We start from the raw sequence: 21,996 nt of genomic DNA on the forward strand, positions 1-21,996 counted from the left end.
GCTTCAAACTTTAAAATATGAACCCATGGGATTCTGACTCCCTAAATTATTTCCAATCGGAAGACAATCCTATGGGAGAATCAAATACAACAGATAGCAATCCTTTTCCAGAGAAATGCATGTAAATATTTTGACTGAAGCCGATATTAAATCTTTCAGAGTCTATGCCTTGCTTTTCCATTTGTAAGGAGATAAAATGGAGGATTGGAGGAAGAATTAATATACCAATCCACTTTAAAATCTCAAATCTAAAACTATTTTGTACATTTCGATCATTTGAATTTGAATAATCTCTTTGAAAGAGGGACTTCAACGAGAATTGTAGTCAAAAGTTTGATGTTCTACCTTTCATTAGCTTTTTGATTATATGATAACATTATAAAAATAAATAGTTTGTATCGTGAAGATTTATAAAGTTCATCCATTTAAACATTTATCCAGTTCAACTGTTTATGACAGAAATAATTAAATAAATAATGGTTTGGAATATTTATAAAACAAATGCAATATGAAAAAATGAATAAAATTTTACATACACAAATTGTAGGTATAGCATTGTGAACTGTCAAAAATTAAGCTTATTTTACTTTTATTTATCTATTACGTAGATTTTCAATAGAAACCTTTTAAGAATAATATTATTAATTATGGAGCATCACTTTTAATGAAACAATATTTTTTAAATACATAGTATGCAAAAATTGTTTTTCTTTCAGGTTAGTTGCAATTACGAAAGGAATATAAGCTACGTAAGATAATACATAATAAAATAGTCCTATATTTTCAGTGTAATGTTAGGATTGTAAATTGTAAGCATTTTTTTTTATATTGAAAAAAGTAAATCTAAAATTAAGATGATAACCCTGGAAATTTTAAGATTATTTGAAAGGAGAAAAGCTTTACTCATATAGATATGGGAAGGAATTACTTCGTTTTCCTTTGTTATAAGTACTATTAAACGTCCGCACGACTTGTACACATACACTGTGCTAGTTTTGTGGCAAAACTCAATCGTATTTTAAACAATAATTATGACTGAAACATGTAATAAATCTAAGCACAAAACAAAGTTTATATCACAAGTAAATGATGTAACGGATAGTGTTGTGTCAATCTTTACTTATTTGGTATATTCTAATCTTTGGACCGGTCCTATCAGTTCTAGGGATCGGTCCTGAACACTGTCGGTCCTTCGGACTCTCTGTACTAGAACTTATTAAAAATAAAAGAAAGAAATTTGAATCAAGTCATAAAGGACCAAATTTTATAAGTTTCAAGCCCTCAACTGGACCGAACCGAGATTTAACCGGACAGAACTGCACTACTATTCAGTCCTGAATAAGCACTGACACAACGCTAGCCAGGGAGTAATTTAACTTTTTCAATATAAATTTGAATTCCTCTTAGTGTTTTAAATTTGAGATTCCGTCAGGTTTTAAGTAGATAGAGGGCTATTCTTGTACATCAAACAGTCCCTATAACTCCCCCCCAACAAATTTTTAGCGTTACTCATGAGCACATACACTCGTAATTACCCAAAATACTAAGATGTTTTCTCCTCAAGAATAATGATAAGAACTTTACAAAATAATATAAAACAGTGTTCAGGATGGCAACAACAATAAAATTAAAACACTAACAAATACTTGGGATATACAACAAATTCTTTAGTAGTAACTATTTTGGTCGTCCTCATCAGAAAAATTATCTGATGCAACTTCTTCATAGTCCATTTCAAGAGCTGCAATATCTTCTCTGGCTTCATTGAATTCACCTTCTTCCATTCCTTCTCCAACGTACCTAGAGTGGAGGAAAGGTAAACATATATATTAGTCGAGTTTCTTGATGTCATATTAAAACATATGACCTATAGGCTAGGGAGGACATTTTTCTAGAGAAAAACTGAATTGGCGATTAGAAAAGGAAGAAATGTTTTTTGTTTTTTTTTAGTATCCATATAATTATTGGTTAATTAATTTTATCATAGGGCATAAATAAATTCTAATTATATAAAATGCCTTAATATAGAAATTAAGCACTCTAAGGTTTCTTTGAATGATAGCTATAGCTCCATGTCTCAGGTTAAAGAATAAAATAGAAAAGGAATACATATCAATATTACAAATGTTGATGAAAGTGTGTCTGTATTATTGTCGTTTCGTTGAGGCCTAACAACTCTAAACAATGCCAAGTACTCAAGGTCGTGAACTGACCAATAAAAAAACTCTATGCGCTATCTTACCAACACTTTTTAAAAGAATATCTTATAGATTAAAAAAACTAAAAAAATAGAACTCTCATATCATTATTTAAAAAAATGTAATTAGAAAAAAGATTTGACTTTTACCAATGAACAAAGGCTCGCTTCTGAAACATAAGATCAAATTTTCTATCGAGACTAGCCCATGCTTCTTTTATGGCAGTCGTATTAGAAAGACCACATACAGCTCGATGTACTTTTGCCAAATCTCCTCCTGGTACAACTGTTGGGGGTTGATAATTGATGCCCACCTATAAACAACAAAATAAACATTTTATTAATTTTTGATATTTCAGAAAAAGAAAATGCTTTAGATATTTTAGACATTACATAACATTTTTAACAGTTAAATACATAATATATATATATATACAGTTAAACCTTTATTAAGAAGTCAGGTAAACAAGACTGAAAAAGTGACCATTTTATTCAGGCGACCTATTAAGCTAGGTTTGATAGTTTGGAATAATTTAAAGATTGAAAATAGTGAATAAAGGATTACAATAATTTATAAAATGTACGTCTGGGTTGTAATGGGATAATATTCATTCTCAGATAGAAAGAAAAAAACAGAAATTTTATATATAACTCTTCAAGAGTAACAATGTCAATAGCCGGCAACTCTGTCTTTGCTATGTCCTAAACAGTCGATATAAGTGACCGTTAAGGCTAATCTATTAACCTATGTAGTAGCCAGGTTGTTAATAGTTTAATCATTTTCCCCCTTTTTTCAGGGAGGGAGGGGGGCTTTGCCCCAATGGCTTTCAGCAGTGTTATATAAATATGTTGATTAATATGTATATATATGCTGTGTAATAGTTACAATTGTTACATTTTTTTGTCTTAAACTACATTATTTAATTACAATCTTGATTGTTCTAATTACCATATATTAGTTTTCATTTGGATCCATTCAACTTAAATGGTAATTATAATTAATATAATTGTGGGCATTTGAACTTTATAATGTCCTACAGAATTACACATATTTTAGTAATTATTATTAAAATAGTCAAAAATTAAATTATTAATATATCGATCATCAATGAATTAGTTAATAATTGCATTATCCTCACCCAAATTATTGTTAGTCCTTCATTTTTGTTAGGAACTTGTACAATTTACATACTTATACAATTTGCAACTTGTACAAAATATCCATATATTTGACATAAATTTTCGGGACTAATGACTCCACTAGTAGTAGGTATATAATAATTTGTGTAACTACTGACTGGGGCTTGCAGGTACACGCTCAATAGAGTTTTTTTCATTTTATAAAATTCCTGCGTGGGAACAGGATTGGCCCCTCAGTGCAATGACACACATAAATCAGGTGACCATTAGATCAGGTTTGACTGTATTTATATGTTGAGAATTGGTTGAAATATTCTTGAAGTAGTAACTTATATAAGGAAGTTTTACAGGTTGCAACCAAAAAGATAAATGAAGAAATTACAGTACTTTTGGTGGGGAAACTCTAAAAATATAATATCAAATGGTTGGTCAATATATTAATCATGTAATTTTAGTACATTTTTAATCAAAAAATTACTTATATATGTGTATTCTGTATCTTGTTAAAAAGTGCTCCTAGTTCGTAAATGGATATTTGATAGATCAGAATAAAATAACAGCATGATAAAGTAATGTTGTAATTGAATAAGGGGTTATGAGGCGTATGATTTTTACAAAATTGCTTTATATTATTCAAACTACATTACATTATACATTATAAAATACATTATACAAAATACATCTTACAACTTTGTGCAACTAAAAAAAGTTATACTAAGTTTATTAATTTTGATAAATAATTATTCGTGAGCTTCCTTTAGAATTTAAATTTGTAATAATCTAAATTGGGGCCTATTTTTCACAAATATAAGATTTAAAACAGTTTAAGAAACCTAACATTAAAAATACTGTAACAAGATAAACTAAATATCAATTATTTTTAGTAAATATATCTATTTCTGTCTATTTAAGTGTCGCGTAGAAATTCGTATAACTATCTGAGTTACTATATTTTGTAGTGTGAACGAAAAATTACCCTTTATTTGTTGAAAACTTTAGATTGGATAATACCTAAGCTATAAACTGAGATGCATGATCAAAGAAGGGATCCATGTGAAGAAAAAACTAAGTATAGCGATTAGAAAAGGATAAACAGTTGATGCACGTGTTTTTTTTTGTTTTTTTTCATTATTTAGTCAGTCCTGGGTGTTGAAAGAATTATCGCCTATGTGTGATCTAAATTGATTTAAAAATGCATAATAATGTAGATATATATTCATTTAAATATAATTATCATGGTATGTAAAAATAAGAGAAACAGAAAACTAACGTGGTCTCTTTACAATTTGAATCATGTTTATGAAAAGTGCAGCTTAGTTGTTATCAACTAAAGGGAAGAAGTTGATTGTTCAACTTCTTAGTACGTGATCAGATTTGAATATCCCACTTGGAATTAGAGATAGTCAATCATCAAAATTAATATTTAGTAATTGTTAGTAAATAATAGTTTTATATTTTTACTAAAATGATAAAATTTTGTGCAGCTTACGTTTGCTCCTATTTAAACAAGGGTTTTTCATCTGGACGTAGTTTCCGTAGGTAAAGCTTAGATTGAATCATAACACCCAATTCAATTTCAAGTTTCGTTTTTTTGTATAATAATAGTCAATAGAGATTCGGGATTAATGGATAAAAGCTATTTGTAGAAAGGACTTCTCACCGTCCTTTCATCCTGAATTATGCTCTGATCTCTTTGCCGGAGGATCATTTAAACAGCCAAGAATACAGTGAGAATCTTAAGGAAATTAAAATACAACGTTGTATCTATTCAATTTAATTTAATCTCTCATAAGATTTAGCAATATGGAATTTAAAGATATCAGATTAATGCAAGACAAGGTGGCTGCAACAAATACTATATATGAAATCAATAAGAAAGAAACGGCAATCCTAATGTCATGATTCTCTTTGTGGGTTGATGTTGATTTCTTAAATTTTTCGAATTTAAAGAAATTAAGAACATATTTTGTTACTGTTCTGGGAATGCTTCTCGTTCAATTTTGTTGGAAAACAAATACTTAAATTGTAAAAATCTTTTATAGTAAGATAAGCATGTTGAGATCAATGAATAAATACGGATCAGAAGATGATCCACCTAACATAAAACGAATAAAGCTATGCAATAAATAGTTGGTATCTGATATTTTAAGAATATCTAATTTTTATTATTAAAATATATGATGAATAAATATTTCATTATAGTTGTTCGCTTGATAATTTCAGTTCCATTTTTGTATATTCATGAAACGTAAATATGTCTAATGGTATCACCTTCCTAATTCAAACTTGTGTTATTCAATAATCTAAATACTAAAGTCAATGTTAAAATACAACGAGAGTGGAAAAGATAATTATGTTCTTTTTGACATAAATCCTTGGAGGACCAAAGAACTTTTAAGATAACACTCTTCATTTGAATGTGATATCCTGTGCTGTTATCGAGCCCATCTTTCTAGAGCTCAAGATATTTTAAAGGTTTCCATACTACTCTTAGTTACCAGGCCTAAGTGTTTTCCTGCTATCCTGTCCGAGTTGAGTCTGAGTAATTATATAGTATGCAACTTCATAACAATTTATGGACATGATTCCATTATTTTACAGACAAAATGAAACTTTATAGTCATATCATAAATTTCAAACCACAAAAACTGAATGAAATGTCTATTATAGCAGTCTGAGGCCATAATTATCTTCTTAATATACATACATATATATATTCACACATTAATATGTAATACATAAATTTTGTGATAGTAGTCACTCTGAGATCCTTAAATGGCTATAGCTGAAACTTTTTCTGAGTCCAAGTCATGATGGCTCTAACCTAAGACGTCACCGAATCCAATATAACTCCATAAATATATATTACTAATAATTAACAGTTTTTGTTTTTTTGAGCTTACTTCAACTGTAAGCTGGAGAATATTACTCAAACTTTTGCGCACCATGTTGCCTCTCTGTATATTTTTTTTTCTCTATGGGCATGACGTTTTATTAGATCCAGGGCAAGCAGTCGTGAGAGGATGAAAATAAAAACACATCCTACTCCGTTATGATATGGAAATATAAGCTGGAAAAACTCCAATGTCGATTCTCAATTCTACTCCGAGTCCTAAAAGGACTTACACTTATAACTTCCGAGCAAACCCTCTTGTATAAGTGAGGATCGACATTGGAATAATTCCTGCGTATATCATTACTAGATACGGAGTGGGGTTTGTGTTTATTTCCTTGATCTCATTGCTTCTTACAGCTAATTTAATGAAACATCATGACAGCTATGCTTCTCTTCTCCCAAACATTCTTCAAATTATAATGCAAGTTAATTTTCTGTCTTTTTTTTCATCCATAACCATGCTTCTCCTCAAACTAACCGAAATTTTTGCTACTTTGCTTGAAATTTTTAGATAATACTCAAGCATTATTGCTACTCAAAAATTTCACTGCCGTGAACACAATTACTATTTTATATTATGGTCGCTCTCTCACTCGTACTTAAAGACATGTTTTTTTGAAATTTCAATGATAGAAGGAACAATTTTTTCCGTCATTCTCCGATTCTCCATCATGAATATTGAGAAACAGTCACTATTGCTTTGAATAATACAATATGTAGTGATGTAAATCTTGAGTATTTTGGGTTACATAAAAAAATCAAGGTGGTAAGCCTGACAATTAGAAACAAGATTGGAAGAGAGCAGCTTAACTGTCATGACGTTTCATAACATTAGCTGCAATCAGCTTTAACAATGGAGGAGGGGGAGAAGTAAAAAAAGGACAGTGGCAAGAATTACTCTGATGTCGATCCTCAATTATACTCGGAGTCCAACAAGGACTTACAATTATAACTCGATTACATATCCTAAAGGTTACTCTCCGTTTTTTATGTGCACTCATGAATGTTCAATCAGGTTTTGAATATCACTGAATATAGTATGAAAGAATTTCACTACTCAGGAGTTTCATAATAATAGCAACAGCTAAGGAAAAGAATATTCATTCTTCAGATAACCAATTCGTAAAAAACGGGCCAGCTAAAAAATACATACGATTTCCAATCACTAACGATATATTCTACGCAATATAATAGATATAAGACTTGATTAATGTTTTAAAAGCCTCCAACATTACATTTGCTTTTGTTGTAAAGTTGAAAACGTAAAAATAGAATAAAAAATTGTTTTTTTCCCTTGTTAAATACCTACCCCAAAGAAATATTCCACAAAATAGTTTGTACGTTTTGAATTCAATTCTATTATAACCTTATATTTGTTTAAATCTTCCATTTTGAACGTTAAAATTGAATTAGTTAAAATATATTTCTTTAATTCGTACAATAAAATATTTTTCTGAAATTTAATAATATTAACAATATAATTAATAAAGTAAAAATGAAATTATTGTTGCACAAAATAAGAAAGTCATCGATGTAGACATTAGTACTATTATCGTAATGATTGTAAGTAACAAATTCTGAGGGCAAATATTGAAGAAATATTTATTTTATTGTACTCACGTTAGGATTTGAAGCAAAGTAACAATTGTGATAATAAAAACCGTGAAAATATAGTTATTAGTGTCGGGGTTCGGTTTTACATTTTTTTTACTCGTTCGAGACCGTTATGATTTCTAGCAGACCGAACTAATGCGGTCCTTTAAAACAGTTTAATTTAAAATTTGGTTTTTACAAATTGTATAGATTTGTTTCATGATTACGAACATCGACACAAAAACGTGTTATGAAGTTAAATTTGTTGCATTAGCCATATTTGACAAAACCAATAATTGACTGCAATGTGTCAATGAAATATTGGTCTTAATGATATAAAAAAATTAATTTAGATTTTTCCATTGTTGTTCAAGTTTGTTTTTATGTTGATGCATTACATATACATACATAGAAATATAAATGAAAACACTTTCCATTCATTCATTAATTAGTTAATTTGAAGACCAAATGGGAAGAAGAAAGTTGTATTTTTTTAAGTTGTAGAAGCTTCATTCACGATCATTTTTGTTCTGAACTATGATTTTAAGAACACCAATTACAAAATCAAGTATGAATACGTAATATATATTAATTCATGAATAACTTATCCTACATATTATATAAATAATAATGAAGGAATACATTAATAGTAACATCTACAAAACAAAACGGTAAATTATTTAGAGGGGAAATAATAACTGATAGACCTGGCTAGAGATCTTATGGGCAAACTACCACGCAACTGAACATAGCCGATAAGATAAGATCTAGACTCTTTTGGTAAAGACTGTGCATCAACAGTTTAGGAAGACGATATCGTAAACATCTCTTCTTGAATCGGTGAATGGATTTATCATCACTGATCTCCATCCCACCTTATCGATCTCAGTGTACTGTCCCAACATTAGTAAACGAATAAGTTAATGAACTTGTCGTAAAATATTATAGTAAATAAATGACTAGCAACATTTTTATATTTAAAATTGAGGTTCCATACTGCTAAAATATCCAATATACCAGGATTCACAATAAATAGAGTATGAAGGAAAGTCCAATTTATTTTTATGTCTACAGGGGTAATTTAACATTTTTCCTTTTACATTTTATAGGATTAGCTAGGATACCTCGACATTAAAGAGATTACCTGGATTTTATTATATTAATGACGGGTGTACTTATTAGCTTGACCCTTTTTGGGGTAGGCAAACTAACAATTTTTTTCCTTAGACTAACAGCATATTATTGATATATATGTCAACTGGATTAAACTTTCGGGTGTGCTCATAACGACTGAGAGGAACATTTGAGATTTGTAGCAGAGTTATAAATGCAGGCGCTTGTCGGACTCAGAGTAGAATTGAGGATCGACGTCGGAGTAATTTCCTTCTTCCCTTCCTCGTCGTTACAGCTGCTTGTAGTTAATCTATTAAAACGTCATGAAAGCTAAGCACCTCTCTTCCAAAATATTTTTCAAATCGTGAAGGTTACCATATTTACATTCAGTTTGTTTGTTTTTTAAAGTTTAAGCTTTCTTACTCTCCTTACAATTATTTGTATAATGCTTGTATCAGATAAGCTTTGACTTAGAAGTTAATTTAATTAAAATTTCAAAAGTGTCAAATTTATTTTAGTACTAATAACAGGTAAAGTGAGTTCTTGAGATAAAAAAAACTAATCTGACTGACGTTGACCTTAACTTAAACATCAAAGGGAATTAATCACGTTAGGATTTGAAGTTAAATAGCAGGGGTGAAATTAGTGCAAATCACAATAAAAATATAATTATCAACTATTTTAACTGTCTAAGTTTGAATATCTTGGAAATTTTCATATATTTCCAAAAATAAACTAGAAAGGGCAAGTTTTGTGCCTTTTACTGTGACCATATATAATCTTTGTACCAAGTTTGATCAAAATCGACCTTTAAAATTTGCCGTAATCTTGTTGACTAACAAGCAAACTAACTAACAAATAAAAGAACAATAACCTTTGTTCAACTTCGTTAGCGGAAGTAGCTTTGCAGGGTTTCTGAAATTGAAGAATAGCGCTAAGAAACTAAATAACCTTGAAGAATTAGTAGACTATTGTTAAAAATACCAACTAAATATTGTTTAATAATTTTATATTATTTGTGTAAATGCAGTTTTATAAAGAGCAAGTCATAATTTTCTTTTGCAAAGAGCTACTTCAAATTAAGAGCAGAAACACTACAAAAATAACTTAATTAGAATATACTGCTATAATTTTATAAATGTACTTAGGTATTAGTGATGCACTTGTTGGTTTTTTTAGCCTTTGAATTATGTGGCCTGGCCCAACTCGACATGCAGTATTTAATCTCATTTGGCTACTATTTTAAAAAAATGGACAAAATCCAAAATACCTAATTAATTTTCTTTTTCCTATTTATATGTATTTGATTGAAATTTAGAGGTTCATTTTTTTAAACTTTTTACCACTTTCTAAATTCTTTATTTAGTATGACGTAACGTTTTTAAATTTAATCTTTTATGCACCAAGAATTTACAGTACAACTTGGAAATTAAGTGGTACAGCTCGCCACTTTCAACCATAAGTCCAATATTATTTAAAAAAAAGTTATAACATCAAATTCAGCCTTACTTTTTATGTTTGAAAAAAAATGTTCAAAAATTCAATGTATGACATAGAAGCATGATAAACATTTCATTTGTTGCTTCAGTTTCTAACCTATTTGTGTTATACTTGATAGCCCTGGATTGCACTTGTTTAGAAAGAAGTTTGACATTTAAAGTGTAAAAAAAAACTTAATAACTAAATAATCTGCTTTTTTTTTTGTAATTGCAGGTTAAAAACGTCAATCCATTCATCAATATTATTATTTATATAGAGGAAAGAGGGATTAGTTGACAGTTATGTTCATTATTATTTTTCTTAGTTCAAGTATGAGGTTTTCCCCGTTCTTGAACTGGGTACGGACACATTGTCAAACGACCACTTTGGTGACCGGACAACAATCAAAAAGTATATTTAATTATTATTCATACTTAAATAATATACAATTATGATTCCTATTAATTTTATACAAATTTTTTAAACAAAATTATTAATTATTTGCCACTTATTGCAATGATTAAGTTTTAATTCATTAATCATTGATTCATTGCGTTATGATAATGCTTGAACAGTTGGCTTGAAACGCTATTAACCTTCCAATAATTAAATAAATAAATTAGAAAGAGAAAAAATGTTTAAAGAAGACAAGGCGTTAATAAAACAATCAATGGATAATGCGAATTAATCAATCGTTTAGATCAAACGAGTTGTAAATTTTATGTACCTAGTCAAGTCCTGATCGACATTCCTTTATATCAGGGTCCTCTGTAACTATAATTAAAAACAAAAGATTTTGTTATTTTTGTTCGGCAAATTGTTCATCCTGCAAACCTCTTGAACAGGCCTTAATTGTTCAAAATGCCGTAAAACAAGGGATATGCATTAAATCCTAATCTAATCCTCCCATAATTTCAAGAGAATCTTATCAACAAATGCTGTAATCGGAGTGTTCTTTAATGGCCAATTTGTGAACATATGTAGGAAAATATCGTAGTGCACATTGATCTTTCCATCTCTCTGAATAAGTTCTCTTAGATAGACATTTTGTCCAAAAGTTGAGTTTGAAGCTTTTTGAAAGTCAAAAAAGTTCATTCCCTCTGCTTCTTATATTTTTTCGGATTACGATTCGAAGAGTGAACACGGGTTTCGATCGTAAATTAAAGCATGATTAAATTAAGCCATAACTGACGTAATTTACTAGAGATAAAAATAATTATACAGAACATCTAAGATTTTTTTTTTAGATTGTGGGAATGAATATAACTTTAGAACCTTGAAATATAATCAATCTGTCTCTTCTGATGGACAGATACATTATTGTTAAAATTTTCAATAGTTCGATATGGTTGGAGGTATCGTAGTTTTACTCAAGCTACCAATTGTAGCGTGATCCGTGGTTAAGAAAAAGATATGTATTTAGGATTGATCAAGGAAAAGAACGAACTTTTTCATGCAAGATTAAGCTTTCATAATAAACATCAAGTACAAAAAATTCTGATCCCTGAACTACAGCAGTAATAATATTGGGGAAGAAAAAAAAGTCAAATAATAATTTATCGATATAAATATGATCGAAATTGTAATATATTAATAAATCAAACAGCCGTATAATTATTGAGTAAAACAATTTCGTAGCAAATTACTGAGTATATGTATGTATTTATGATTCATGCAGTATAGTACAAGTATAAAGCAATTAGGATTCTCATTTATATGGCTTCAGCTTTGTAAGAACAAATGTGTTTTTTTTTACTTCCTTAACAATTACTTATTGAGGGATCAATGTTCATTAATTTCGTAATGAGGATGAGAGTACACACAAAAATAATCTTGAACAAAGTTCAAGAAAAGGAGGAATGTGGTGTGTCAACAAAAACACAATATTGAACAAAAATCTAGGAGAGGAAAGATCTCAATTATATTTTTATTTCATATACGTATACACATATTATTCCATATTTCATAGACATATTTGACTTAATTACAGCCATCGTATTCAAATTTGTGGGATGAGATATCTTATGCTTTACAATACATTATTTTATACCTTTACTTTAGTAAAATGAAGTAGACAAAATAATGTTGTTATTTAATAGATTTAAAAGACACAAATGAATCATGTTAAATGAAAATACAAACTATTCATACCATACACATATACACAACTAGAAATGAAAATCGTTTGTATTTTTGGCATGTAAAAAAAAAAGAAACTGAAAATTAATATTGTAAGACTGACAATTTGAAGAATGTATTGGAGGAGAAGATATTAAATTCTTATGACTGTTCATTACATCAGCTGCAATCAGCTGTAAAAAGTTAAGAGGGAAGAAGGAAGTAAACAAGGACATTGGCAAGAATTACTCCAATGTCGATCCTCAATTCTACTCTGAAGGACTTACCATTATAACCCAGCAACAAATCTTCAAGGTTACCCAACTCTTTTATGAGCACACACGAATGTTCAATCAGGGTTTGAATATAATTGACTGTAGTAGGGAAGGAAGTTCACTACTCAAGAGTTAAACAATAACGACAACAGCTGATTGAAACAAAATTAATACTTCAGATTATCAATTCCAAAAATTGCTATCAATAACACTATTTAAATCACTAGTTTTAATCACTTAAATTTAGAACTGTCACATAAATATGGCTTTCTCCTAACATACAACACCACATCGTGTAACGTAGTTTAACATGTACCTTTTCAACATTTAAATTAGTAGTACATTACTTTATCGTTAGAGATCACTTTTGTTCTGTATGTGGAGGTTAAAGTAAATCTTCAATAGATTAAATCGCTTTGACAAATGAATTTTTACCATCTTTCTCAATGACGTAACCTAGATATTCCACTGACTCTGAAAAATTAATATTTACATTCACCTTCAAAGGTTTAATAATAACAATATGTTGATTAGAAATTGACGATAGCTCGTCAAAGAATACAAGTCACATAAACTCCACTTTGCGAAAAATCCTTCTAGTTGGTTTTTGTGTTGACGTGCCACAAACGCCAAATTTATTTATTTATGTCATATATACAATTTAAATCCAATATTTCATAGACATATTTTGATAAATCATAGGCCTTTGTATTCAAATATATTGTATAAGTTAAGATACTTAAGCAAGTTTGTTAGTTTATGAGACTTAATTTGGCTCTGATATGGTCTTTTAATTTCAATCGATTTCCAACTCTTTCATTGCTGCAATTTATTTCTAATACTATACGTAAAATTTTTGGTGCTTCCGTGCGATTAATTCGTATCATTTTTTGATTAAAATGAAAAGGGTATATTTTGCAAAAAATCATTTTAGCTTGTTTAGTTTTTATGTAAATTGAACGAATATTTAATATATACTTTCTCAACTTTGGTTTACCCGATCTAGTGCTGTACCAGTCCTTATTTATTTGGTGTAGTTATTTTTAGTCTTAAAACCATTCTGATTGGTTTTTTCAACTGTTTATTCAGACAATAGGAACTTATGAAGGTCATTACTAGAATTGATTAAACAAAGAAGAAATATGGTCGAGAAACGTCATATAGGACATAACTTTATAAATTTTAGGACTGATCTGATACCGAGCCTGAACTGGACAGTATTGTAGTTTTCAGTCCTAAATAAGGCTTGACATAATACTAACTATATATATCATACAAGTACACTAGGGTAATGTCATTTTTTTTTTGTATGACACCACTCACAAACGAGGAATTTTTATATTTAATTTTTGAATTTTCGTAGTATTTTTAATACTAAAAAAAAAAAATTTCCTTTCCTGTGACGTAAAGGTTTGTATAAATCTGTAATTTTCAAATATATACCTATATAGTTTTATTTTTATTATTTAAAGATTTTTTAAATAAATAATAGAAATAAATAATTTGTTCCATTACACTTCAAAATTCAAAAATTATTAAGTTTTTAAACTTCCATGTTGTGTTTCCATAAATTTTACTACCTTTTCTGCTTTTTGGGGCTTGATCTAGGAATGTCATCCATCGATTTGTCATATTTCCAAAAGGGTTTTCAGGCTTTTCATTTCCTTATTATATTAATATTATAAATAGAGGTCAGCAATACAATAAAAGTTGATTTACTGTTATTTTCATTAACTTATTGACTCTGATTGAAGAATAACGCTGGTTATTTTGTTTAGATGAAATATTTTACTTTGGTACTATAGTTCATAGAAACGCCATTATGGTATATATTATATATATAATGAAAGATGAATTTTAAGATATTAAAAGGAGGAAAGTTTTTTTCATATATTTGCTAAATCTAAAGAAAAAATAAACTATTAATTACCCTAATGTACATTAACATATTTTTGGAAAAGAACAATAGACAATTTATTTTAAGAACATAATCTTCAACCCCTCATCAATTGCCCTTTTTAAAATAAAAAGTTGCTGTGATTAAAGATGAGTCTTGGTTGTAGGGGTTAAAATTCCAGGATAAATTAAATTTTAGAAGCACAAAATCTACTAATGTGAAATTTTCTTTTACCCAAACAAAAAAAAAATTATTTACATAACCTCTTTGTGGAGGTGTAAAGATAATATAATGGAGAGTTCTAATAAATAAATTGTGTGTACAATGTACACGCACAATAGAATGTGGTAACTTACTTTCAGTGAGTCATTTTTTTTTTCTCTTTCCATTCAGCAATGTTTATCATTCTTATTTTGTGATAATTTTCTGAAGAAAGAAAAAAGCGCTTAAGAAGTTAGAATATGTCTCATTAAAACCTTAGTTTATTAGATTTGACGTCCATAGAGTACATAAATGATTTATAAGACGTATAATTGGAGAATATTGAATGTAAAACATAGTACTTTAGGAGATTATTATGTCAGACTGAATTTATTATTACATTAATTATATACTTAAATGTTTGTAACTAAAGGTAAACTTTTTATCATCATTCATTCCCCTCAGAGAAGACACTATTTTTCTTTTCCAATACATAAGGAGGCCCAAACGCTCACTATGCAGCTCCCAGAGTTCATTGGCAGCTGCATCAAAGTTTAAGTTGACTATCTTAACGTGCCACGGGCATGGCATTCAATAATATTTTGAATAATTAACAAGTGGAAATCTTATTCTACCATCGTTGAACAATTCTTCCGTTAAACTATGTACTGCTTAATGTTTCAGTGCTTTATGATCTCGGAGAGCGACTGGCTCATAATGGCGTACCCGGCAAGTGAATGAAAATATGAAGTTGGATTGTATAATATAATATTTCCTATTATCAGTTTATCAACATAAACAGAGCAGTAGCAGTTCCACGCCTTCTTTAGCAAAAATATCGGAGTATTAAATTATTATCTGTCGGTGGAAATTCAATTAAAAAAAAAGCTGCCGCGTTCAAAACGAATGAAACTGGGGTGAGTAACTGTCAACCGATGCTAAATGGTAAAGTATGTTGGTATTTAGCCCCTATTCAACTCCAACCCCCCACCCCCTCCAAGAATAAGAGATAGTTGCTTATAAATCATATCTGTCTCCTATCTCAAGTAACCTCTTTGTAAAAGCTTACAAAAATAAACCAAACTACTTCGTAAAATATATATCACAGAAATAGGAATGAATTGTGGATGAATGAACTTTCAGGGAAATCATTTACACAGAATTAAATCATTAGGAATAAAACTCCAGGGAATAAATTTACCAGGAACGAATGTACTTGGTTTTGATTTATTAGGAATTAAAGTGAAATAAATTAGTTTACTAAAAACGTCACAGCATGCAATAAATGTAGAAACAAAAATAACAAAAATTAAAATAATTTTTGATTGGCAGTTAAAAAGCTTTAATTTCATCTGCTATGTTAAATATTCCTTCCTACAGACATTAAAAGTATTCAAATAAACGGAAAAAAAACTTACATTAAAGACAATTAAATAATAGCAGAGTTTAACATAAAAAGTATTAATGTAAAACGGCATTACTATAAATGCCAGAATAAACATGGAGTGGTTTAAACTTCAAAAGTATTGTAAAATGGTACATCCTCATGGCCAAGTAAATCAACTATCTAAACACATACAGTGTGGGGATCCAAAACTTACAGTAGCATGACTAAATTACAGATACCTGATTTTTTTTTAAACTCAAGATAAGGCAACTCAAACCCAAATTGTGATATATTTAAATATTACATTTAGCTATTTTTTTATTCAATAAACACAAGCAAAACGTCACAAGCAATTCCTCGACACACACGCGAACAGATTTTCAACCCTCGACGATGAAGGGTATATCATTGTGTACAGCGCTGTCATGATGGTAGCTCAGAGCGAATGTAAAGCAGTTTAGATGGAGATGCCAACAGCCTCTTTAGTCTTTTCGTTACTTACACCGGCGTAGAAGAGATTGCACACACGCTTTCTTTTTTGTTGTTGCTCCAACTTTTTGTACTTAGAGGAATAGTATCAAGGCAATATTTGTTATTTTTGTTTCAGCTATAGTTTGGCTGTGTAATAAAACCCCGCAATTAAAAATAATGTTAGTAAAATCGTGATTAAATGTTACATTGGACAAAATATATATGTTTTACATTCCCTAAATATTCATTTTAATGTTGGGGATGTACTCCCTTTAAGATTTGAAGAAAAAAATAACGTAGGGTTAATTAAAAACTACGTAATAAATGCAATTAACCCACGAAAAAATCAAATTACACTCCATGTTTTGGGACGCTGCCATATCAGAACTATAGTCAAAATTCATCAAATAATTAAGCTGTAAAGTATATATTGAAATAAAAGAAACCAATAAATAATATGGTAACCCTGAGCATATATTAAGAGGGACATTGACAAGAATTTCACCTATGTCGATCATCAATTCTACTCTGAGCACATAGTAATGCTAATCAGAATATTCAATAAGACTTTGACATTTTTGGCATATTGGAAAAAAAATAATAACAACTAGTGATTACCAATTCCAAAAAAAAAAAAAAATAGTGAGAAAAAAGCTACACACGATTTTGATCACTTTATATAAATGTATTTCTATTGTATAAAAATTATGTGACCCTCTAATGATGTGCTAATTTGCTAATACTAAGTGTTTAATGGAATTGCCTCATCAGAAAAAAAAAATAGATTAGTATGTATGTTTAAAAGATTGACGTCAAAGAAAAATATATATAAATGCAACTGCAATGAAATTGTATCAATTTATATCTCATTCTCTCATTTATAATGTTTGATTTATGAAATAGCTCAAGAAACTTTTTATATTTTTTTATTAAAAGTTAGTATTTTATAAATGTTTCTGTTGTTGAAACAATGTACTATATCAAATATTGTTTCTTTTGATGTATACTTATAAAACAAATATATGTCTATATACGTATTTACAAAAGCAATAAAGATTGATATATATCAGAAAAATATGTTTTCAAAAATTCAATTTGCTTATTTTTTTTTAATGGTATATTACTACTTACCGAAAAAAAAAAGTTATGCTTGCATAATATTTTTTGATTATTAGACAATAGATTTTAGGGTATTTATATATAACTTTTTAAAAGTTTTAAGATACAAACAAATAAAACAGTTTTTTAGCTGGTTGTAATCGTTAAATTATTTCAAAATATGACAGAACAATAATAAAAAATTAAGGTAATCCTCCACGAAGGATTCCCTAGAAACAAGATTTTTGAGCAGACCTAAAGGTATTTATGAAGATTGTTTGCATTTTAGACCTTTTTTAAAAAAGAAACCCTAAAATCAACATAACAACCCTGACAATTTGAAAAATATTTTGGAGGAGAGCAGCTTAAATCAGCTGTAACAAGGGAAGATAGGGAGATGGAAATAAACAAGGACATTCGCAAGAATTGCTCTCATCTTGATGCCCAATGCTACTCGTAGTCCAATGAGAATTTTATGAAAACACACGAATTTTCAATCATGTTTAGAATATAATTGAATCTATTTAGGAAAATAAGTTCAACACTCAGGAGTTAAATAATAATGACTTCAGCTAAGGAAAAGAAAATTCATTCTTTATATTACCAGTTCCAAAAAAAAAAAACAGGCCAGGTAAAAAATTCTCAGGACTTAAATTACCTTACTAAGCAATAGTCTAGACGCCCCTCACTTCACTCTTCTACTAGCATCTTCATTAGAGCTCTTACTTTCGGAATCACATTCTCCTTGATATTCATATTTATTAAAAAGTATCTGTAAGATCCCCTCTTTGCTCTTGATGTGCTTCCTTGAAAATGATTTACTTAATTTTACTTGGACTATCTCTAAACTTATGTTAGGAAGATATATACTTAAATAAATTCCAATTTTGTCAAAATATGTTCAACATCATTGAGTCAAAACCATTTTTTTCGACCTATGAACAAGCTCACGCACCATTTATGAAAGTGGAGGACTCGCTTTTAATGGTGCACTTAATATCTTAGAAATGCAAAACTACTTTATCTAAGAAATATTGATGCAGTAAAGAGCGTGTATAGCTAAAGCTCATTGTATCATATTAAAGACAAAGTGGGAGTAGTGCGTCAATATTAAAACAATCTTTAACAAAAATCAAGAAAAGGGATAAATCCCAATTAATTTTTTTACTCCAAATATTTTTACAAACAACCAAATATTTCATAAGCATATTTGAGTAAATTATAAGCTTTGTATTCAAATTTATCGTATATTTTAAGATACTTTAGAAATTTAAGTATAGTTTAAAACCTTTATTTGATATAAAAGATAAATTTATTAGCCACGACAAGCCCTTTCAAATAAAATGCATTTATTTTTCATTACTTGTATTGTTATGATCATCTCTAAGAACGACCTGGGCGGGAACCTACGCATATTTAGTTCAAGAGAATTATTTCTCCAGAGACCTTTCTCTATTGAGCTAAGTTGATAATGTTGATTGCCCTTTTTTATGTTGAGTGACACCTAATAACTCCATACAATACTGAGTACTCTCGCTAGTAAATGAAAATTGTGAATTCTCTAAAATAAAAGAAATATATTGAATTTGAAAATTCTCAAAAAAAATCTTCATTAAATTTGAAATTTTTTCGAAATTATCTATTGATCAAATTGCAAGAAAACACCCGGTAATTATAAAAAAGAAATTAACAACAGAACGGAGTTACACTATTAAAGTATTAAATATAAATTATTTATAATAATAAAGTTAAAAAAAAGTACCTTGAACCCAGTGGGACACCAATCAACAAACTGAATCGACCGGTTTGATTTAATTGATACAATTGCACTGTTGACATCTTTTGGAACAACATCGCCTCTGTATAGAAGACAAACTGCCATATACTTACCATTTTTTGGGTTGCATTTAACCATTTGACTCCCGGCATCAAAGCAATTTTTGGTTATTTCATCCACAGATAATTTTTCATGGAAAGCCTATAATAAGTGTATAAAAATTTCAAAGAGGCTGGGCCTTTACTAGCATTCTTTGGGGGAGGGGGGTCTTTTTGACGGGCAAATACCTTTTTATAAAAGACAAATTACTTTTGTTTAAATTCTTATAGTTATAATTTGTATATTAAAATTTTTCGGAAAAATTTGACAATTCTAATTTTTTTGATTTTTCTTTTCTAAAATTCTAAATTTTAATTCCAAAATTGTGTCAGCAAAAATAGATAATTCACAAAAAAAAAATTATTTTCAAGAAATTTAACAAGCTTTTAGTCAGGGTGTTGTACCCCCTCCCCATCCCCTCTCTGGGCCTGCAAAGTAGTATAATTTATTACCTTATCAGCTGAAATGACGGGGCTAAATGTTGCTAAGGGATAATGAATCCTTGGATAGGGTACTAAATTTGTTTGAAATTCATTTAAGTCAACATTAAGTGCTCCATCAAATCTTAATGAGGCCGTAATTGATGATATTATTTGGGAAATGAGTCTATTCAAATTTATATAAGTGGGTCGTGTAATATTTAAGTTGATTCTACACAAGTCATAAATTGCCTCATTATCAACTAAAAATGCCACATCACAATGTTCTAAAGTTGTGTGTGTATAAAGAAGAGCATTATAGGGCTCAACAATGGCTGTCGATACCTAAAAAAGAATAGATTTTATACATAGATAGATATTCCATGAACAAAAGAGTTACCTGAGGAGCGGGATAGATGGAAAAACAAAGTTTTGCCTTTTTCCCATATTCGATAGAAAGCCTTTCTAATAGTAATGATGCAAATCCGGATCCCGTTCCACCTCCGAAGGAGTGAAAAATCAAAAACCCTTGCAGACTACTGGATTGATCAACTAACTTTCTAATACGATCAAGAGATACATCGATCTGCTCTTTTCCAATTGTATAATGTCCTCTGGCATAGTTATTCGCAGCGTCCTCCTTGCCTGTAATCAATTGTTCTGGGTGGAAAAGACTCCGGTAGGTCCCAACTCTTATCTCATCTAAAATGTATAAAGAAAAGATAATTTAGACGTAGGCTGAAATTAGGATTTAAATTGGAAGATCGATATATTGGTCAAGCTATACAATATCTTAATTGTATAGGTATTGTAGAAAATTCTTAGAAATTTTGATATTTATTCCCATATTTTATATGATGCAATCAGAAAAAAGGATGGAATGGACATAACATGTTTTTCAATTTTTTTAGCTATTCACACTTAAATGAATGAATGCATCTTTATGACTGGAATTGACATTTTTGTAAGTGAAAAAAGAGAACGAGGAGAAAGCAGAAGTAAGACATATGTGTGGTGATAATATAAAACCAAACTGGAATACTTTTTATCAATATTGCGACAGTATGATAAACTTATCTGATTATCTGCCGAAGTTTTTAGGAGCCGCAGGTTTTTAAGGTTAACTGAACCTGATAAAAATCGGTTATTTGGTAACACTGATCATAAGAGATACTAAAACATCGCGACGTCTAAATCTTTTTTAAAGAAAAGTGTATAAGTATTCACGATGCAAGAATAACGAAACAGAAACAAGCCCTGAAATCATTTGGGTAGTTAGCCAAATAAGTCAATCACACTAATTGCTATTTATTTATTAAGTACTCTGAGACTGTTATTGTCATATTAATTCTACACAGTTTTTAAAAGGAATTATATAATTCTTAATATTAAAATCCTTCATCGTATTTTATTCGATTCTGTATTATAAAATTGCGTAGTAATATTTTATTAAAAGCGTAGCAGTGCATTTTTATTTGTAAATGGCAGCCAAAATTTATTCATAGAAATAATAAAACTGCTACTTTAATATATATGAGTACAGTGGGGGATTATAATATAGTATTGTAATCCTATCCTTTTGGAAACGGATCATATGTATTCATAACTCATTACTCTATTTAAAAATGAAAAATGACTATAAATTATGGAATAACCATGACCTATCAAGTGAAAACAGGGCATCGACAGCTAGCAACAAAATACAAAGGGTATTTGTATGTTAGAGAGGTAATGCAGTGTAATGAAACAAATTTGCGAGAAGAATGGAGAAAAAAAAGGACAAGTCATTTTACATTTATTTAGATCAAAATGAAATTACCATTTTATTAACTATAA

General features: G+C 29.3%; 1 protein-coding gene across 1 annotated transcript in view; it reads right to left on the reverse strand.

The window, feature by feature from the left end:
* Positions 1-1,533: 1,533 nt before the first annotated feature.
* LOC121121782 (tubulin alpha chain) overlaps positions 1,534-21,996 on the reverse strand; it is a 46,188-nt gene continuing 25,725 nt past the window's right edge. Inside the window, exons 3-7 of the mRNA XM_040716757.2 lie at positions 20,561-20,862; positions 20,194-20,505; positions 19,628-19,843; positions 2,348-2,511; positions 1,534-1,800 (exon numbers count right to left, since the gene is read on the reverse strand). Coding sequence (XP_040572691.1) covers positions 1,668-1,800; positions 2,348-2,511; positions 19,628-19,843; positions 20,194-20,505; positions 20,561-20,862 — 1,127 coding nt within the window. The 3' untranslated portion in view covers positions 1,534-1,667. The remainder of the gene's footprint in view (positions 1,801-2,347; positions 2,512-19,627; positions 19,844-20,193; positions 20,506-20,560; positions 20,863-21,996) is intronic.

The sequence above is a fragment of the Lepeophtheirus salmonis genome, chromosome 7 (genome assembly GCF_016086655.4).
Source record: "Lepeophtheirus salmonis chromosome 7, UVic_Lsal_1.4, whole genome shotgun sequence".
Lineage (NCBI taxonomy): Eukaryota > Metazoa > Arthropoda > Copepoda > Siphonostomatoida > Caligidae > Lepeophtheirus > Lepeophtheirus salmonis.